The sequence below is a fragment of the Mercenaria mercenaria genome, chromosome 3 (genome assembly GCF_021730395.1).
Source record: "Mercenaria mercenaria strain notata chromosome 3, MADL_Memer_1, whole genome shotgun sequence".
Lineage (NCBI taxonomy): Eukaryota > Metazoa > Mollusca > Bivalvia > Venerida > Veneridae > Mercenaria > Mercenaria mercenaria.
In genome coordinates, this window is record NC_069363.1 from 48,382,570 (window position 1) to 48,404,414 (window position 21,845).

At 34.6% G+C, this 21,845-nt stretch overlaps 2 protein-coding genes across 3 annotated transcripts in view; both read left to right on the top strand.

The window, feature by feature from the left end:
• The window catches only part of LOC128555608 (phosphatidylinositol-glycan-specific phospholipase D-like), a 41,609-nt gene extending 30,794 nt beyond the window's left edge, over positions 1–10,815 (top strand). Inside the window, exons 10-14 of the mRNA XM_053538412.1 lie at positions 2,547–2,738; positions 3,163–3,250; positions 4,545–4,642; positions 5,228–5,311; positions 8,327–10,815. Of these exons, the coding sequence (XP_053394387.1) occupies positions 2,547–2,738; positions 3,163–3,250; positions 4,545–4,642; positions 5,228–5,311; positions 8,327–8,404 (540 nt within the window). The 3' untranslated portion in view covers positions 8,405–10,815. The remainder of the gene's footprint in view (positions 1–2,546; positions 2,739–3,162; positions 3,251–4,544; positions 4,643–5,227; positions 5,312–8,326) is intronic.
• Positions 1–21,845, top strand: part of LOC123524838 (uncharacterized) — a 474,072-nt gene that overhangs the window by 46,769 nt on the left and 405,458 nt on the right. The window lies entirely within an intron of this gene.

Sequence of the window (21,845 nt, forward strand, 5' to 3'; positions counted from 1 at the left end):
AGAATGATAACTTTGATGAAATCTAGGCCGAGTTCGAAAATGGGTCATCTCGGGTCAAAAACTAGGTCACTAGGTCAAATCAAAGAAAAACCTTGTGTATGCGATAGAGGCGGTATTTTTCAATTAATCTTCATGAATATTGGTCAGAATGATAACCTTGATGAAATCTAAGCCGAGTTCGAAAATGGGTCATCTCGGGTCAAAAACTAGGTCACTAGGTCAAATCAAAGAAAAACCTTGTGTATGCGATAGAGGCTGTATTTTTCAATTCTTCTTCATGAATATTGGTCAGAATGATAACCTTGATGAAATCTAGGCCGAGTTCGAAAATGGGTCATCTCGGGTCAAAAACTAGGTCACTAGGTCAAATCAAAGAAAAACCTTGTGTATGCGATAGAGGCTGTATTTTTCAATTGATCTTCATGAATTTTGGTCAGAATGATTGCCTTGATGAAATCTAGGCCGAGTTCGAAAATGGGTCATCTCGGGTCAAAAACTAGGTCACTAGGTCAAATCAAAGAAAAACCTTGTGTATGCGATAGAGGCGGTATTTTTCAATTGATCTTCATGAATTTTGGTCAGAATGATAACCTTGATGAAATTTAGACCAAGTTCGAAAATAGGTCATCTGGGGTCAAAAACTAGGTCACTAGGTCATATCACGTAAAAACCTTATGTATGCGATAGAGGCTGTATTTTTCAATTGATCTTCATGAATTTTGGTCAGAATGATTGCCTTGATAAAATCTAGGTCGAGTTTGAACATGGGTCATCTAGGGTCAAAAACTAGGTCATATCTAAGAAAATGCTTGTTTTATCACAAGAGACCAATTTTTTGGTCCAATCTTAATGAAAATTGGTCAGAATATTTGTTTCCTTGAAATCACTAGGTCAAACATGTTTTACACTGTTATGGAGTGTTTCTTAGGTGAGCGACCTAGGGCCATCTTGGCCCTCTTGTAAAATAATAGTTGTTACTATATAAACAAAATTTATAGTATTGCATATTTGTGAAAGGAATGTCATTGTATTAAGATATTTTCCTTTTCGCATAATTGTCCCAAAACTAGGAAGGGACTTTTTATTTTTGAAGCAATTTCTTTATATTATTTCCAAGGTGAAAGCTGTTGTAATGCTTGTTTAGGATGTCCTTTCTTCACCTGATCAGTTAGTTCTGATTTCCAGGTAAAGCTGTTAGTCAGCTTGGTAAATACGCCCTTCCTTCACCTGATCACTTAGTGTTGATTTCCAGGTAAAGCTGTTAGTCAACTTGGTAAATACGTCTTTCCCTCATCTGATCACTTAGTGTTGATTTCCAGGTAAAGCTGTTTGTCAGCTTGGTAGATGCGTCCTTTCTTCACGTGATCACTTAGAGGCCTCCGTGGCCGAGTAGTTAAGTTCACTGACTTCAGATCATTTGCCCCTCATCGATGTGGGTTCGAGCCTCACTCGGGGCGTCGAATTCTTCATGTGAGGAAGCCATCCAGCTGACTTACGGAAGGTCGGTGGTTCTACCCAGATGCCTGCTCGTGATGAAATAATGCACTGAGGAGCACCTGGGGTCTTCCTCCACCATCAAAGCTGGAAAGTCGCCATATGACCTATGATTGTGTCGGTGCGACGTTAAACCCAACAAAATAAATAAATAAATTCACCTGATCACTAAGTGTTGATTCCCAGGTAAAGCTGTTAGTCAGCTTGGTAAATGCGTCCTTCCTTCACCTGATCACTTAGTGTTGATTTCCAGGTAAAGCTGTTAGTCAGCTTGGTGAATACTTCTTCCTTCACCTGATCAGTTAGTTTTGATCTCCAGATAAAGCTGTTTGTCAGCTTGGTAAATACACCACCCTTCCTTCACCTGATCAGTTAGTTTTGATCTCACGGTAAAGCTGTTTGTCAGCTTGGTAAATACACCACCCTTCCTTCACCTGATCAGTTAGTTTTGATCTCCAGGTAAAGCTGTTTGTCAGCTTGGTAAATACACCACCCTTCCTTCACCTGATCAGTTAGTTTTGATCTCCAGGTAAAGCTGTTTGTCAGCTTGGTAAATACACCACCCTTCCTTCACCTGATCAGTTAGTTTTGATCTCCAGGTAAAGCTGTTTGTCAGCTTGGTAAATATACCACCCTTCCTTCACCTGATCAAATTTGTTTTTGGTTTAACACCGTTTTTCAACAGTATTTCAGTTATGTAATGGCTGGCAGTTAACCTAACCAGTGTTCCTGGATTCTGTACCAGTACAAATCTGTCTTCCACAAGTAACTGCCAACTTCCCCACATGAATCAGAGGTGGAAGACAAATGATTTCAGACAAAATATCTTATATCTAATTGTGACATTCGCCTTGCCTGAGGATCGAACTCACGACCCCGCAATCAGTAGATCTGCACTCTCCCTGTTGAGGTAAGCAGTTGGGCAGCTTGGTAAAGGAGTCCTTCCTTCACCTGATCAGTTTGTTTTCATTCCCAGTTATAACTGTTTTAAATTTTAGTCAGCTTAATGGGGAAATAGTTATTTCACTTGGTCTGTTTCTTTTGATTTCCAGGTTATAGCAGTTAGTCAGCTTGGTGAGGAAGTCAGTGGTTCAATCGCAGGCAGACATTCAGAATTTAAGCAGGCCGGGGTTGTAGGGCTGTTTAACACAACAGCAGGACGGTTACCTAGTACCAAATCGCCAACAGCTGATCATGTAATAGAAGGAGACAGATCGTATGAAAGATTCGGCTACAAAGTTAAGGTAAACAAATTTATCTAAATAGGTATGTTGATATAAAATGTCTTTTGTAGTTATTTTGCTTTTATTAGAATTTGGATTAAACAGTGTCTGTTTCATTTATATTGGATAATACTGCAATTTAATGCATGGTGTTTAAAATTTTCTTTTTACATTCATTAATATTAATTATTGCATTCACTTTACATAACTTGGTCAGATATAAATTATTTTGTTGAATTCTACAATTAACGTAGAGTACATTAATTTCTGTCCTACCCAGGTTTCAGTCGGTACCTGAATTAATGCCCGGAAGGGAACCTTAGGTCTTCCTCCACCATGAAAAGCTGAAAAGTTTCTATACGTCCTATATTTGTGTTGGTCCGTCGTTAAACCTAAGAACAACATAGAAAACATTAATTGCTGTATTTAATGTTCACCTTTTTAGTTTTGGGATGTCAACAATGATACAATGAGTGACCTATTTATTGGAGCTCCATTTAGGACGGAGGATTTCACGGAAGAATTATTTGACGGTAGCTATACATTTATATGAACAATGACTTTTACTTAGGGTGTATTAATAATGCTGTTTACAAATAAAAATATAAGTTTAACAATATAAATTATTAGCAAACCTTTCAAAACTGATATGTTTAAGTAACATAAATAATAGGAGAGATGGTGGTATTTGAATCATTAGATTTATAAAGTTTAGTTGTTTGAATTTTATCATTTGAAACAATAATCTGCTGAATTCTGTATGCTCTTCATTGCGGAATTAAATTTTATGCCATGGCAGAGACTTTCATGCAGGTAATCAGTGGCTTTAGTTGGACCTTTAATTACATCCATTTAGAATACCGGGGAAAAAACTGACTGGGGAAAAAACTGACCGTTACACTGGGTACATAGGGTTTAAGATCAAAGTCATAGCAGTGGCCCTATATTCACAATAGAATTATGTCCACTTTACAGTGGTTTTTGATATCTTCACATTGCTACTCTTGTCATTATGTAGGTATTCGGGGCACATTGACAAACATAAGTTAGTCAGCAACCTATCATTAGAACCCCATAACCCATTAATTCTTAAATAAAGTATTCAGCTATGAGGAAAATTCATAGCAAGACGTGACTTCAGTTTCAAACTTGATGTATTTCATGTGTCTTTATTAAATGTTTTGATGGATCTAATGAAAAAGAGTGATAGATATTTTCCTGATGAAAATGCTGTACTTTTGGAAAAATATTTTGCTCAAAGGTTGGCCAAGTTGTTTAGTGGTAACACAGTTGAATGTCAATCCAGAGGTCCAGTATTCAAATCCCTGACCAGGCCCTGGGAATTTCTGAGATGCTTTTGAGTGTCTACAATCCAACTAACGACCCAGTACCGGTTCTTTCCAGGATAGTCAGCTTAGTATGTATAGATGCTATACACTGGGCACGTTGAAGAACCAGTCCATTTGCAAAGAGCTAGGCTAAGTTAGCCGGTCATGCCTGTATCTAAATGATTTCTCTTTCTCTTTGTTCTGGGGGCTTTCTCTCCTTCTCAACCTCTGGTCAGATCTCTGTGTGCCTATACAGGTAGGGGATGAATTGGCACCCTGAGTGGCTTCCTTTATTTATTATCATGTTAACTTAAGTACCTTTGAAAGTGTTTAACATGAAAAGGGTAGTTATACTCTATAAATCTGATATCATAATAAAAACAATACAATACACAGAACGAAACAAATTAACAAAGATCTGTATTTTTTTATTTTTTCTTACTCACCTTTTATTTTGTTGATTAAAGAAATTGTAACATTGATACCTTGATATTTACAGCTGAGCAAGGCCAGGTGTATATTTATACAGGTGGTGAAAATTTTCCGTTCAAGGTCGACTGTGGAAACTCACTAATTTATCCATGTCCAAGACTGCAGGCAAGTAAATTGTTTTTGTTTGTTTCAGATTTTAAAATTTCTACATTGATACTTTTATTAGTAGCATTAGATATTGTTAGCAGTGTATACTAGCTCATATTCCTTTAAAATTACAAACTTATGCTTTACCCTTTGTATGCCCCCACATTTTTTACCATAAAGGAAGGAACTTTTCCTGTGACTGTTTTCACTGTAGTTCTGGCCCTTTGTAGAATATAGAGAAAAATCTTGTGTGTTGACTCCTCAAACACTATTGGAAGGATATGCTTGAAAATTTCACAGATGAAGGATGTTAATGTGAAGATAACCACAAATAATGGACTTTTTTCTGTGGCTATTTATTCATGAATTATGGCCCTTTCTTAATTTCACACAATAGACCATAGTAAGGAAATTTGGTGTGTTCAACTCCTTATACACTTTTTAAAGGAATGGATTCAAGGTTGTATGTAAAAACTTCGCTATTTAGAGGATGGTGTAGTATGTGTGAGCATCCGTGTCCAATGGACTCAGTTGTAGTCTAGTCAAGTTTGATAAGTTACACTTGATAATGTTAGTCTCTGAAATTTATTTATTTGATTTTAGGCTGATTATGTTCTTCAGTGGACTGGCTTAAAGGAGAAAACAAGATTTGGGACAAATTTTGCCTTTTTAAATTCAACAAACAAAGTGAGTTTTACTCGGGTCATGTTTTTATGCCCCCGGCATCTACTGATGCAGGAGGCATATAGTGATTGTCCTGTCTGTCCGTTCGTCCGTCCGTACGAGGTTAACCAAATGGGACCGTTCCGTCTAGCATCAATACCCCTTACTAGAATGACTTGATACTAATGCAGATGTAACCTGTGACCATTCCTCATCTTCAGACATCACCTGACCTCAGTTTGACCTTGACCTCATTTTGGACTTAGGTTGCTTTATATGGGCCATCTCTTGGTTAACCAAATGGGACCGTTTCGTCTAACATCAATACCGCTTACAAAATGAATTGATACTAATACAGATGTAACCTGTGACCATTCCTCATCTTCAAACATCACCTGACCTCAGTTTGACCTTGACCTTGACCTCGTTTTGGACTTAGGTTGCTTTGTATCGACAAGGATGCCACCGGGGGGCATCAAGCGTTTATTGAACGCAGCCCCTTGTTCCAACTTAAGTTGGTCCTGAATTGTTGAAATTAGCCCATATAACCTTATTCAACTCAGCCTTTGATAGTAGAATTTTCAGATGCTCAGTAAGGAACTGAATTCCTGGAAATGCTAGTAACTGAGTAAACACTGAACTACATGTACATGTATAATCCTAAATACTGTATTGCATGTCGTTCTAATACTGTATTATATATAGTCCTAAACACTGTATTACATGTATAGTCCTAAATACTGTATTACATGTATAGTCCTAAATACTGTAACATATGTATAGTCCTAAGTACTGTATTGCATGTCGTTCTTAATACTGTATTATATATAGTCCTAAATACTGTATTACATGTATAGCCCTAAATACTGTACCACATGTATAGTCCTAAATACAGTACCACATGTAGGGTCCTAAATACTGTATAGTCCTGAATACTGTACCACATGTAAAGTCGGGGCCTCCATGGCTGAGTGGTTAAGGTCGCTGACTTCAAATCACTTGCCCCTCATTGATGTGGGTTCGAGCCTCACTCGGGGTGTTGAATTCTTCATGTGAGGAAGCCATCCAGCTGGCTTATGGAAGGTCGGTGGTTCTACCCAGGTGCCCGCTCGTGATGAAATAATGCACGGAGGGGCACCTGGAGTCTTCCTCCACCATTAAAGCTGGAAAGTCGCCATATGACCTATCATGTGTCGGTGCGATGTTAAAATAAAAAAAACCCAAAAAAAACAAAAACAAAAAAATAAAAAAACAACATGTTAAGTCCTAAATACTGTATTGCATGTAGTCCTAAACCTAAATGCTGTATTGCACATAGTTCTAAATACTGTATGGCATGTTGTCCTAAATACTGTATTGCATGTAGTTCTAAATACTGTATTGCATGTCGTCCTAAACTTGCTAAATACTGTATGGCATGTCGTTATAAATATTGTATGGCATGTTGCCCTAAATACTGTATTGCATGTGGTTCTAAATACTGTATGGCATGTCGTCCTTTTACTGTATGGCATGTCATTCTAAATACTGTATTACCTGTAGTTCTAAATACTGTATGGCATGTCGTCCTAATACTGTATGGCATGTCATTCTAAATACTGTATTACATGTAGTTATAAATACTGTATGGCATGTCGTCCTAAATACTGTATTGCATGTAGTTCTAAATACTGTATGGCATGTCGTCCTAAATACTGTATTGCATGTAGTTCTAAATACTGTATGGCATGTCGTCCTAAATACTGTATGGCATGTTGTTCTAAATACTGTATTGCATGTAGTTCTAAATACTGTATGGCATGTCGTCCTAAATACTGTATGGCATGTCATTCTAAATACTGTATTGCATATAGTTCTAAATACTGTATGGCATGTCATCCTAAATACTGTATTGCATGTAGTTCTAAATACTGTATGGCATGTCGTCCTAAATACTGTATTGCATGTAGTTCTAAATACTGTATTGCATGTCGTTCTAAATACTGTATGGCATGTCGTCCTAAATACTGTATAGCATGTCATCCTAAATACTGTATGGCATGTCATTCTAAATACTGTATTGCATATAGTTCTAAATACTGTATGGCATGTCGTCCTAAATACTGTATTGCATGTAGTTCTAAATACTGTATGGCATGTCGTCCTAAATACTGTATTGCATGTAGTTCTAAATACTGTATGGCATGTCGTCCTAAATACTGTATTGCATGTAGTTCTAAATACTGTATGGCATGTCGTCCTAAATACTGTATTGCATGTAGTTCTAAATACTGTATGGCATGTCATCCTAAATACTGTATTGCATGTAGTTCTAAATACTGTATGGCATGTCAGCCTAAATACTGTATTGCATGTAGTTCTAAATACTGTATGGCATGTCGTCCTAAATACTGTATTGCATGTAGTTCTAAATACTGTATGGCATGTCATCCTAAATACTGTATTGCATGTAGTTCTAAATACTGTATGGCATGTCATCCTAAATACTGTATTGCATGTCATCCTAAATACTGTATTGCATGTAGTTCTAAATACTGTATGGCATGTCATCCTAAATACTGTATTGCATGTAGTTCTAAATACTGTATTGCATGTCATCCTAAATACTGTATGGCATGTCATCCTAAATACTGTATTACATTTAAAGTCTTAAATAATACACTACATGTATAGACTTAAATACTGTAGTGCATTTATTGTCCTAAATAACTACTCATATGGACCTTAATACTGTATGACATGTATAGTCCTAACTACCAAACCACATGTACAGTCAATACTGAACTTCATGTTTAGTCCTAAATACTAAACTAAATGTATAGTCCTTAACAGTAAGAATGAAGACTAAGGTACATCTGTACCTTCATGTTAAACATGAACAGACTAACAGCTTTGAAAGAAAAATAGCATAATTGTATTTTTTAGTAGAGTGTGCATTAGTTTGTTGATTTCAAGACCAAGGAAATGCAATAATGACATGGTCATTGGAAAATGATAAACCAAGAAAACACTAAATTGATTATTTTACTTTCTTTTCAGAGACAAGTCTTTGTTACAGCCCAGCATGCTAGTGACTATGCAAGACTGGGAGGTGCTGTTGGCGTCTTTGATTTCTGAGAAAAATGATACATATAAAGTAATTGTTTCTAACATCAGATTGCTGTTTTACACTGTAAAGCCGGCAGATATTTGGAGAGATTTAGAAAAAAACAACACTTTCTCATTATAAAGAAAGAATAATAAAGGGAAAGAAAATTGCGCTTTAAGAATGTGCAATCTATGAAGTAATAATTAAAATGCGTTGCAATAAAACTGTATGACCACATGAATTGCATTTGGTATTAATTGGTGTAAAGTTTTACATTGGTTTAAGAGGTATTGTATTGATTTCAAGTAATCATATCATTCAAGTTTATCCTATTTTCTATGTTGTTGAAAATATTGCATAATACTTATGCCTGAATCTGGCTTACATGCTACTTACAAGTAATCAAAAAATACTTTTTAGCTGAGTATTCCGAGCTATTCTACTCACCCTGGTGTTTGCATCAGCGTCGGCATCAAACCTTGGTTTAAGTTTTGCATGCAATTAAATACAGCTGTCATTTAAAGGCATATAGCTTTGAAACTTATCTTTTCTTTTTCTAGCTCAATTACCAACCTCACTGGGTCAAGTCCCATAACTCTGACATGTAATTTGGCCAAATTATGCCCCCTTTTGGACATAGAAAATCCTGGTTAAAGTTTTGCATGCATGTTACTGTCTCCAAAACTAATGTAGATATTCAATTGAAACTTCACATGTGTCTTTGGGGTTATAAAACTAGGTGACAATATCAAGTCCCATAACTTTGACATGCATTTTTACCAAATTATGTCCCCTTTTGGACACAGAAAATCCTGGTTTAAGTTTTGCATATAACTTACTGTTTTCAAAACTAATACAGATACTAGATTTACACTCTATAGAAAGGTTGATATTCCTGCTTCTTGGACAACAATTTGAATAGTCGAGCATTGGCTGTCTTACGGACAGCTCTTGTTCATTGATTATGGTCTATTTTGTAATGTTTATTGCAGATGTTTTCAATGTAAGCTACCTCAGATAATTTCTAATAAGTCTCCTTTGACAGTCTCATTTTGTATTCTGCAATGTTGCTCATTTCAATTATAGTGATTTATTCTGTGCCACATATCATGTGATATTTTGTACAACCTATTGGGTTTGCTGGAGAGTTTGACAAAGTCATTGTGCCTATATTGTTTGTTAAGATTTTAGCTCACCTAAGCACAAAATGCTCAAGGTGAGCTATTGTGGTCACCCTGTATTCATTGTTGTCTGTCATCGACAGTTTGACTTTTAGCAGTCTGGAGGTCACAATTTTACCAAAATTGTAATGAAACTTGGTCAGAATATCACCCTCAAAAACATCTTGAAAAAGTTTGTTATTGGGTCATCTTGGGCTTAGAATTAGGTCACTAGGTCAATTCAATAGAAAAAAACTTGTTTAAATGTAGAGATCACATTTTCTGCCTCACCACAATACTTGTCAGAATGTTTGCCCCTATGAAATCCAGGAAATATTCAAAACTGGATTACCTGTGGTCAAAAACCAGTCCCCAGGTCAAATCATAGAAAAACGTTGTTAACTCTCTAGAGGCTGCATTTTCTGTTTGACATTGATGAAACTTCGTCAGAATATTTGTGTCTATGAACTCTATTTCAAATTAAAAACTGGATTACCTGAGATCAAAAACTACATCACTAGGTCAAATCATAGAAAAACGTTGTTATCACTCTGGAGGCCACATTTTTTTGTGATATCTTCTTAAAACTTTGTCAAAATGATTGTCTCTATGAAATCTAGGTCAAGTGCAAAACTTGGTAACATGAGATGAGAAACTAGGTCACTTGTTCAAATCGTGGAAAGACCTTTTTAATATTCTAGAGGCCACATTTTGTACTTGAACTTCATAAACCTTTGTTTTCCTCTATAAAACCTAGGTCAAGTTCAAAATTTGCTTACCCGAGGTCTTAAACAAGGTCACAAGGCAAGTCATAGAAAAACATTGTTCACACTCTGGAGGCCACATTTATTATTTGATCTTCATCAAACTCTTTCAGAATGTTTGTCTCTTTTAAATCTAAGTCAATATTTTGTTGTGTTCGACAGCTTTGCCAATACTGTTCAAATTTGTTTTAAAACAGTAAAAAAAAAGAAAGTTGCAGTCCATAATTCGACACTTTCTGCTCCTTTGATATCACAGAGGCAATAAATAAAGTTCCATTAGGGACGTGAGTGGTGTTGGTGGTGTTGCAATTTCATTACCTGTCATGAACAGTTTAACGAAGTCTGTATTGGTGTATGTAATTGCACTTTTATACATGTATGTATTATATTTATTCATTCGAAGCAAACTGATATTTTTCTTTTAAATTGTGTATCTTGTAAATAAATTTGTATTTATGATTTTCAAATTTTGTATATTTTGCAGTATGTTGAAATATTAAATAAAGTTAAAATCTTTGTTTGCATGAGTATTTTTTCCAATGTTATACAAAACATACTGTATACATGGTCATTTCAATAATTTCGTACACTGCAATTCTTGCAGAATTCTTTGCCACTCTCCTATTAGCTGTTAATGAACTATATAAGGAATTTACTCTTGAATACACCAAAATGATCAAATACAAGAAAGAAAGGTCCTCATATAACATCGTGGACACATTCGCCATAGAATAAGTAAGTATAGATTGATCCAGTAATCACTTTCTTTATTTTCACAGGCGATGTATTGTTTTGAATTGTAAAGGTAAAACTTGATGGCAACAGCAATTAGTAGCCTTTGTCACTAGTTGAAATGATTTTTTTCTTGTACAGTGCTTCTGATCTTTGAAATGAATCTGTGTTAAGTAACCCTTTTTAAGTAGATAACAACTGATACTAGAAGAAAAAAACGGAATTTAATTGTCAATTTATTAAAACTGTAGTTGCAACTTGAAAATGAGGTAATTTCTTTGTTTAATGAAGATTGCAATAAAACATGTTAAGCGCACTTTCATTTTCTTTTCAACCGCAGATACCTATAATAAGTTTCCGTTGTCTTCTTTGTTTACTTAAGAAATAAGTTATAGCAAAACGGTGTTATCACACTATTCATACACGATGGGAGGGAGCAATGTAGGCAGTTATCGACACCTAAAAGGCCTAGATCTTGGCAGTGGGCCAAGAGATTTCTGTCTGGGGGCTAATTACTATCACAGTATGGTGCCAATCATTCTCGCATACCAGAGGTCTATCTTGGTTCCCAGGATTTTGACGAACCTCTGATGGAGGAGAATGGATTCCAATAATCAAGTATCATTGTTTATTGGAAAGTCGGTGGTAGTTACAAGTGTATTAGTGTTTTCATTATTTCACATTCACTGAAGGAGAATTAATTTCTTTCAACTCTACTGCACACACATCTTCATGGTCTAGTTGGGACCCCTGCTTTGTTAATTGCCCTCTTATCAGCTACTGCTACATAATCGCTGATAAGCAGCAGATAAGATGGGAGTTGTTTAGAATACACAGTTGAACAACGCAAGTACAAAGTTCTCTATATATATAGCATCACATCATAATACAAATACTATATAGATGACATTAAACTCACATCGCTTATACGCTAATCACGAACATAATTTAACAACATCCTTCACACTTCCTTCGTAATATCCAAACTGAAGTTGCACACTTTCAAAATAACACGCAGAAACGGCAAGTCCAAACTTGTGTGTATCAACTTAAAAGCATGGAATCCATGCATCACGCACAACTAACCATAAAAATTAAATTTACACATCATAGCAAGATTTCTTTCATAGAAAATTAAAATAGAGTTGCAATTAAATTTTACTCTTCTTTCCAAAGCATTATATAAATTTGAATGAACCGTCCAACGCTATTATTCATGAACAAAAGATAGACGGTCAGTGTTTAAAAATTACAAGAGATGTCACTTTTTTGACAGTCTGAAATATACACATTTTCGTGCCAATTACTAGATTCAAACCAATTTGTAATTCGACAAAACAAATATACCTAGTCAAATTAATTATTTAAATAACGTTATTCCAAAAATTTGCATACCGATGATTGATAAAACAGTAAAAGATAAATAAAAATAGTGTTAAGTGTATGTCGCATTGGTACGGGTTCGTCGCTCATCCGATGGGTGTCGTGCGTCTGGTGGAATTCGTTGCTCATATTTCCCAGATTTTTCTGTCAAGTTAGCAACGGACTCGTGCTGGGTGTGGGGGTGGGGAATCTTTTCCACATGCGACATACATATACTGTCCTCATAACGTAGATTTATGATTACTAATATTGTAAAAAAAAAAAAAGAATTGTAAACAATAGATGGTTATGTTTTACGAAACATATTCTGTTTACTCTCTGTAAATTAGATTTGCTATGTACCGCTGTTTAAAACGTATTACTATATATATACCTCATGTTTGTATCATGTATGATGCACTGAGTGAATATTTGATTGATTGATTGTTTACTGGATTTGGAGGTGCGTGGGGAGGGGGTGGGGGAGGCACTTACATAGTAGTGAATCTAGGCCTTTAAGCATTGGCAGAGAATAACTAATTGTTTACTTATGATAATCTTAGTTAAAACCAATTTTCGACGTTATTAATTATTCATCCACATCATCCGATAGTCCATATAGCAACAGCAGTAAGGCAATACGAATATAAGATAACCACACATACAAAAAGTCGGGGAGGCAGTTATGGACACCCTAACAAAGTTAAATAAAAATGAAATAAGTATGTTGGCAGAGAATATAGTAAGCTACGAGATGAAGAAAAGTCCGTTGTAAAGCTTAAAGATATATTGATATTAAATAGCAAGGCATTCAAGACTTTCCAACATGTTGGCTTTATATTGTATATTAGCCATATGCATACAGACCTGTGCTTTTTCCTTGATGTTATATACACATGTAAATTAAAGAAGAACCGAGTAGAAATAGACCAGCTCTAAACTTAGTTTAACTAAAGAAAATAAACTTACAGTCCAGGTTAGTATACAGTAGAACATTTTGAAGGGTAAACATACTGGCCTAGTGCATAGCAACGACGGTCTGCCTGTATACCCAGGATAAATGTTGCTAAAACGTGATTGACCACCTTTACAAGGATTCATATTGTCAGTCAGTATTTACAGCCTTCTAACTTGGGTGAAATATTGTATTAATTACTTAATTATCATTATTGAATATTACTTTATAGCAAATACCGAATCCCTAAACTGACATTCGACGCTTTTATTCTAGATATCACATATTTTTTACTTTCATATTTACGAAACATTGTTTCGTAATTACGAAATATTATTTCGTTTTTACAAAATATTATTTCGTTTTTTACGAAATAAAAAAAGTAATATCTAAAAATAAAAGAACAGAATATATTATTTTGTATTTACGAAATAGTAAGTCGGAGAAAAAAAACGCAATAATATTTCAAGTAGTTACTAAATGATATTTCGTATTTACGTACCTTTATTTCAGGTATTACATTCCTTTTTCGTTTGGTAATTACGAAGGTGATATTTCATTCAAAAACATTTCGTGGAAATAATTCAGCGTAAAACCACATTAACATTTCGTATTTACGAAATAATATTTAATGACTATGAAATATTTTTTTCGTATTTAGGAATTATTATTACGTTTTTTTTTACGAATTAAAAGAAAAGAAAGAATGAAATATCTAAAATAAAAGTGTCGGATGTTACTATAGGGGCTCCGTAGATTCTGATAAATGATATTACAACAACAGCAACAACAATTACTTTTATTTAAATCAGGTCACAATAAATAACAGTATAATGACTGAATAAAGTAGTTTAAAATAAACTTTGGATGTTTCCTTATCAATAGTTTTCTTTAATGAGCATGGGGACAGTTATTTTGTCACCAGCAAAACATATTTATAATGAATACACACAGATGAAATTATTTTGTAAATAATTACAGCCTATCGCCTTACAATTACGGTTGCACAGAAAAGTAAAGTTCATGTTATTTGAAATTACATCTCTGTAAGAGAAAGGTAAAAGAAAAATAAGTGTCAATTTCTCACTAAAATCGCACAGTATTGCGGCGTTTCTATTTTTAGCAACATGTAAATAAACAGTAGCACTCTCTTTTATACAGAAGCCCTGAGTATTGAATACTCTAATAATTAATGCAATTGTGACAGTTAACAAAATTGCATGTATAAGAAATTAGACATATTACGTATTTCTAATATTTAATTTTAAAATCATGCATACTGTAAGTGACGAAATGAATAGTACAGCGATCTGTTGTTTTTTTTGATGTACGATGAACTAGAGGCCATTTATGATAAAAATCTACCACTGACGATTTTTTCAATTTTGCGTTTCAGAGCGGTACAATATGTTCAGTTTTGTTGAATTCTAGAAGTGCTAAGATAAGGTCAGCTCATCAAACAGGAAATCGTCTCAATGTATTTTAAAAGCATATACTTTCGTTGGGTCAAAATTTCGCGATTTGAAATTTTGAGTATGTTTGCGAGGTTTAATATTCGCGAAATTGTAAAAATGGTATCCTACTTGAAATTAAATTAAACTAATGGTGAATATTTACGCTAGGATTAATTTTCGCGAGATAGGCCTCGCGAATATAGCGAAAATTAAACCCACGCGAAATGTCTGCTTTTACACCAGCAACAAATACATAACATACTAAATCCGACAGTTACTTTATAAAAGCATTCTTGCCTGTAACCTACTTTTATATATTTCAGATATTTCATCAATTGATTTTCCTGTAAGCCATAGGGATACACAGTCAGGTACTACAGTTAAAAATAATTTCTTTTTATTTGTTAAAATCCTTTTATCCTTAGAAATTTTGTAATTTGTAACAGTTAGATGTTCAGGCTTTAACCACGAGTTTATATCAATATGATCAAGTAGTTGTAGCATTATAACGTTGCGTTGGTTTTCTACCTCATCCCTCCATTTTTCATAAAATACACTATTTTCTGGATTTGTGACCCTGTAGGAAACACACTTATACAATTTTGGAACCCTTAGCATAACAGTTCCGCCTTCTCTTAAGCAGTCAGAAAGGAAATTTATGACATTCTGTTTCTCTTTACCGACTACTGCACCTCTTAAAAGATTTCTCTCGGGGATCATGTAGTTTGGAAAGTGGTTTTCCTCTAAACAGCATTTTATAAAATGCAATGATTTCAATAATAGACTAACTAAATTGTCTGCTGAAAGCTGTTCCGGATGTGTTCCTTCCACTATCCAGAAAACAACATTCTTTACAACATAGGAAGTTAATGCTTTACATACCGGTTTTAAAACATTTTTTGCCACTAGTTTTAGTAAAACATAAAGTTTCATTTGAATATCACTTAGACTCGAAACTAACTCTATTTCGGCAGTAGTGTAACAGATGCGCCATTCCAAATTTTGGTTTTCACTTTGTTTATCCCCGATAGGTACAATATATCCTTCCATTTCTGATATTTCCTTTACAATCTCAACTGAGGGCCAATTATATAACCTCCTCCTATTAGCCCACTTAAGTAAAATGTCACTTCCATAGAAGTACACCGAATAAACAGTGTCTCTTTCAAAACAAGAGTTTCCTATTTGCACTGTGTTTGTTATAGCAGGACCATTTGTTGTACGTATATTGGATTCAATCCCATTTTTTGTGCTCATTGGACGCATCGTATGAATACCATAACAGCTGCTTCTGAATTTTGCACTAGATACGTAAGGATAATTTGCCACAGATTTGTACCCGCATATGCCAAAGGAAAGAATGGTAGATACTTGATGTTGATTTGTTCCGGGTATGTTTGTATAAAGTGCCTTTGTGTAACCAGGAGGGGTATTAGTATAATCAGTTTCCAAGACAATGAAGTGTTCACACTCACTTCCTAGGTCCAGACAGACTGCGTCTTTAACTACAAACATAAAATCTTGATCACTCCCTGACAAATAAAGTCCTTCAGCAAAACTGCCAGCAGGTATCATTCTCAAAGACTGTTCGTAACAGCTTTCAATTTGACAGTTCATCTTTTTAAACATCTCTTCAGAATGTCGAAAACGTGCAGTTACATTTTCTTTCTTGAAACCAAAGTTATCCAAGGTAGAGAAGACCAAAAGTGATAAATCTTTATCAGTTTTGCCAGCCATCATTTTCGTAACTCGGGTGGATTAAATATTTTCTGAAAAAAAAGGCGAAGTGTGTTTATGAAAATATGGAACTTTGGTACATTGCAAAAAGAAGTTTTTCTATATATATTCCCACCTTCACGAAAATGCAATATATCATGGCATAAAACATACATACGTTTATAATAGCTTAATCATATTTTTAAAGTGGAATTTTCAAGTAAAAATTCAGCTTAAATAAATGTTTGTATAAAAAAAGTTAGAAGAAATTATAGCTTTTAACCCAATGTACCAAACTCTTCCTGTTACCGGTACGAAATAATAAGTTTCCAAATATAACATTTCTTATTTTGACTGGGGCAGTCTTTTTAGGAAAAGTCAAACGGCACGCAGGAGTTGCTTCCCTTCAAGTTCAGAAATCTCTATTTATAGGTAAGGGAGATCACTGCATAGAAATTTGCAGAAAATAACTATTTTTCTATTAGTCTAATTTCGTTTTTTTCTAAAGCATCAGCTTCAAATACTTATGCGGCATTGTCGTTTATTTAACACATTTAAATGTACAGCAACTGAAAATTTCTTTTATAAAACATTCACCAAAAACACACTATGAGCAGTAAGATGCGCATAATGCCGCTTTAATATTATCTTTATAGAATGCAGTAGAAAATCGTTCTATTATTATGAACTTGACACGTTTATTTTTTTCACAACTTGTTTATGTATCTTGTCATTGAACCTACCTTTAAAATAAAGTATATATAATCCTGTACATTTTATTCAACGGTTATAAAACAAAGTTAGAGCCAGGAAGCTAACACTCACTTTTTTAAAAGTTATTTAGGAAATTTCCATGAAAATAAACCAAAGAATTGATGTTATTAATTCGTTTAAAGAAATACAAACTCATTAGCTCTTTTAATTGTTTCCTGCACGCTGTGATATTCTTTCGTGTTTTCTTTCACAAATTTAAATGTCTGTTACTTGTATTATTTCCCCAAATTCCCACAACTTTCAGTTTTGCACCACTTCAAAAACTTAAGATATTTCTTTTTAGGTGATACATTTGTCGTTGGACAGGAATTTTATACATGTACATGTACTATTTCCTTTGAATCGTCATGGTAGGAAACTGTATTACAACACATGAGGCAATGTTTTAAATAAGTGGCATAAGGACTTTCCTGTTAAATCAGTTTCAGACTGTAACATCTGATCATATACACTTATTCATAACCGCGGAGCATATAATGCATGTTAGATTCAGTTTCAACTTTTTTATGTACAAGGTATAGTTTTAGTACAAAATAAAGTTGACAATTCTACTTTGCCTATGGAATGGTATAAATACAAGACCAATTTTATTATCTTTGTCAAATACTTGCATTAAAAATGATATAATGATCCTTAGATACAGGCATTTTATAAATTTGCATTGTGGTTCAATTGTTAAAATATCTCGACATCAAATGAAAATGTAAAACCAGATATAACATTGAAATCGGATGAAATGTTCCGACTTTTTAGATACGTTCAAATTAAAGGGGGCAAATACAAAATTTAAGGTAAAAAGAAAACATTTTTAATGGGGACATAAGTGTATGTAATGGCTCTTTCTGTTTCTTAAATAAATTTCTAACAGAAAAATGTTATAACAAATGTCCTAAATTGTTAGTAAAATATGATTGACTGTTGTGGCGCAGTTAAATGTCGCACCGTCCCTAAATGTCGCAACCACAGTTAAATGTCGCAACCACCGTTAAATGTCGCAAACTTACCTGCCACTATCATGTCACACCTTTAACGCTAAATGTCGCAAAATGTTATACCACCGTTAAATGTCGCAACACCAACGCTAAATGTCACACTGCCCATTCAGAAATAAGACAATATATAAATATCATATGGCAGCGCGTGTGACATTGATATTGTCAACCCGAGGGCAGAAACTGTTTCGAGGGTTGACAATATCAAAGTCACACAAGCTGATATTTATTTTATTATACCGAACAAAATTAAGGTAAAATGTTTCTAATTTGTCTTTCTTTCTGACAGTTACTGTCGTCTGAATCGCTTGTGTACACATCGAATAGTTGACGTCACTACTATATATATATATATGTACAAGGGAGGCAATCATTTCATGAGTTGGCTAAAAAATTGAAGCAGTTATTTGCCCTTTTATGACATTCAAAATGTCAGCGCGGTCACATGACCTGACAGTCATTTTCGCTTTGTCACTTGTCAGAAAGGTTGAAAATAATTTTGATAGTCAAAATATCTCTTTCTCGGGTTATGGGATTTTATCACTGTAGACAAAAGTGAGGTATAATAAATACTAGCAATGCATTGGTTTGTTGTTTTTGTTGTTTTGTTTTTATTTTTTTCATTTCATGTGAGAAATTTGACTATTAAGCACTAAACTAACAAACGCTTAACTATGTGGTGTTAGGTTAAACCCGACGGAGGTCTTGTATACTTTTTCAAAGGCAGCAGAGACTCAACCTAAAAATGATTATTTAAACTTAACATGTTTCTGTTATACAAATAATGTTAATTAAAACTTTAACTATACTGGTGTGACTGAGATTCCAACAAAATCAGTAAAGCAATCGGACCAATGACCAGTTGATAGGAACTTATTGGTTTCTTCTACTGTTTAGTGTTATTCGTGTGTAGAAGCTGTGCTCCGAACAGGTTTAAAGGCCGAGATTGGTAGCCCTGTACAAAGAAGTATAAAATACACAGAATGGCAACTGGCTGTAATCTCGCGTGATCTCGTGTCAGAGCGTGAATCAGCGTTATCTTAGTAAAACAAACATCGGCGAGCATAGAGTTACAATTTGTACCTTTAAAACTACATTTAAAATACATGTTAGCTTCTAAAACAACATTAGTTTAATGTAAAATAGTCTTAAGACACGAAGTACACGTTTCTTACCATCAAAAAAGGCGTGGTCATACGGTGATAATTAATTTACCGATGAATAATTGCTTTCGCATACTAAATGGCGCGTGGAGAAAGCGCCACTTCCGGTAAACGAGATCTCATTCCGTTATCATGGGATGTTGGCGAGATTTGCTCTATATGCCTTTCAAGTTGCCAATCTATTTATTTTTATAGCTTTTTGCCCTGGAGAACTATTCTGTGATTGACATTAATTGTTAAGGAATTACCTGCTGATCTTAACTGACCACAGCATGACTTCATGCTGTAACGGCTTCTCTCAGAAAATTAATGGTTGTTTTACCTCCAAGACTTTTTCTTGAATCTGTGTTTACAGGTAAAGAGAACAGTTTGGGACCAAAATTAACTATAACCAAATAGAATGTCCTATACATGTACATGGGTATATGTATTTTACTTTGTACACACTATTTGTAGTGTTGATATGATAATAGATATTATGGTGATGTATATAATGCAGGTCAATCGAATGAAAACGTTGGTGATGTAGATCATTATGATGAAGAAAATTATAGGCTTCATGAGTAATATGATTTGTACATACACGCTGAAATACTGGACAATTGATTTTACAAAAAGATGACTTGTACATTATAGTATCTTCATAATTATATCATTCTGTGTATTTATTGCTGCTATTATATGAGCCGTGCCATGGTAAAACCAACATAGTGGCTTTGCGACCAGCATGGATCCAGACCAGACTGCGCATCCGCGCAGTCTGGTCAGGATCCATGCTGTTCGCTAACAGTTTCTCTAATAGCAATAGGCTTTGAAAGCGAACAGCATGGATCCTGACCAGACTGCGCGGATGCGCAGGCTGGTCTGGATCCATGCTGGTCGCAAAGTCACTATGTTGGTTTTCTCATGGCATGGCTCATATTATTTCATGTACAATATGTACTTTGTTTTGGCTCTTTATATGGTCCAGTGTGAGAAATCACTGTTTTCCAACTTTCCTTACACAATGGGTAAATGTATTGTACTTGCTATTAGGTCTCACGATAAATGTAAAACTGTCTGATATTGTTATCAAGATCGCTGCAGTTCGCATTACTCGCATGCGCATCATTTGAATTTCTTTCAAAATATCGAGTTTTCGATCCGTCGGTGGCAAGGTCTTTTATGTTGCATATACCATACATTTTCCTTTTACAAAAATAAATAAATAAATAAATAAATAAATAAATAAATAAATAAACATTTGTAGCACCTTTTACTGAAATGAGTCCGGCTGAGCTGGGCTGAGCTGGTTTAACCTATGACTTTGAAAGAAAGTCACTCGTTTTCTATATTCGGTATCGTCTGAGGAAGTTGTCGGTAACTCTCTAATACAAAAATTATAACTGAGCCGCGCCATGAAAGAACCAACATAGTGGCTTTGCGACCGGCGTGGATCCAGACCAGCCTGCGCATCCGCGCAGTCTGTCGGGTCAGGATCCATACTGTTCGCTTTCAAAGCCTATTGCAATTAGAGAAACCGTTTGCGAACAGCATGGATCCTCATCAGACTACGTGGATGCGCAGGCTGGTCTGGATCCATGCTGGTCGCAAATGCAGTATGTTGGTTTTCTCATGGTGCGGCTCATATTTGGACATGTAGTGAATTTTGAACCTATAGATTGCCCAGGACACTCATATTCATCAGCATTTCAACTCTAATCACTAAGAATAGGACTGTCTATTGCTAAAATTCATGTTTGTTGATTTTAATGACATTTGTATGAAGACAGGCTTCGCTACGTCAGACAACTGTGTTAAATTATTATAAACGGATACTTGAACATTTATATATCTAAAGCTTTTATCTATATTCCGACGTTAAATGGTGATGAATATTGGTTAATGTTGTTGATTTCATGGGCACATCTAGGATTATCCTTTACAAGGACTTAAAGGCTAGAAAGGCGACTTTAGAACGTAACAACAATTGTGTGCGTGTAAGGGTGTGCAAAAATGTTCGTTCCTATTTGAAAGTGTTACAAGTTTAGTAAAAAACTTTAAAGGTAATATATACATTATTTGTCCTGTTTAATAAATAAAGATATTAAAGGTATTAAGACATGTTGTAGTTATATAATTTTGTTACTGTAAGAATACAGAAATCAGATCAATATATATTTGTCAGAAACAGTAGGCTGGGAATTGGCCATTATTTAAAAAAAAACATTTAACATAACTTTATTTATTGAACATAATCATTACATTTTATGTTTAATATGTGGTAATTGAAGTGTAGTTTCCTAGCATAATCTGTAACATAAATTTGTTTATTTGTAAATACATTTATATCAACGTTGCAAGATTTACAGATAGCCTGTCCACATGTTTTTCTTTTTTAAAAATTAATTTTTTTTTC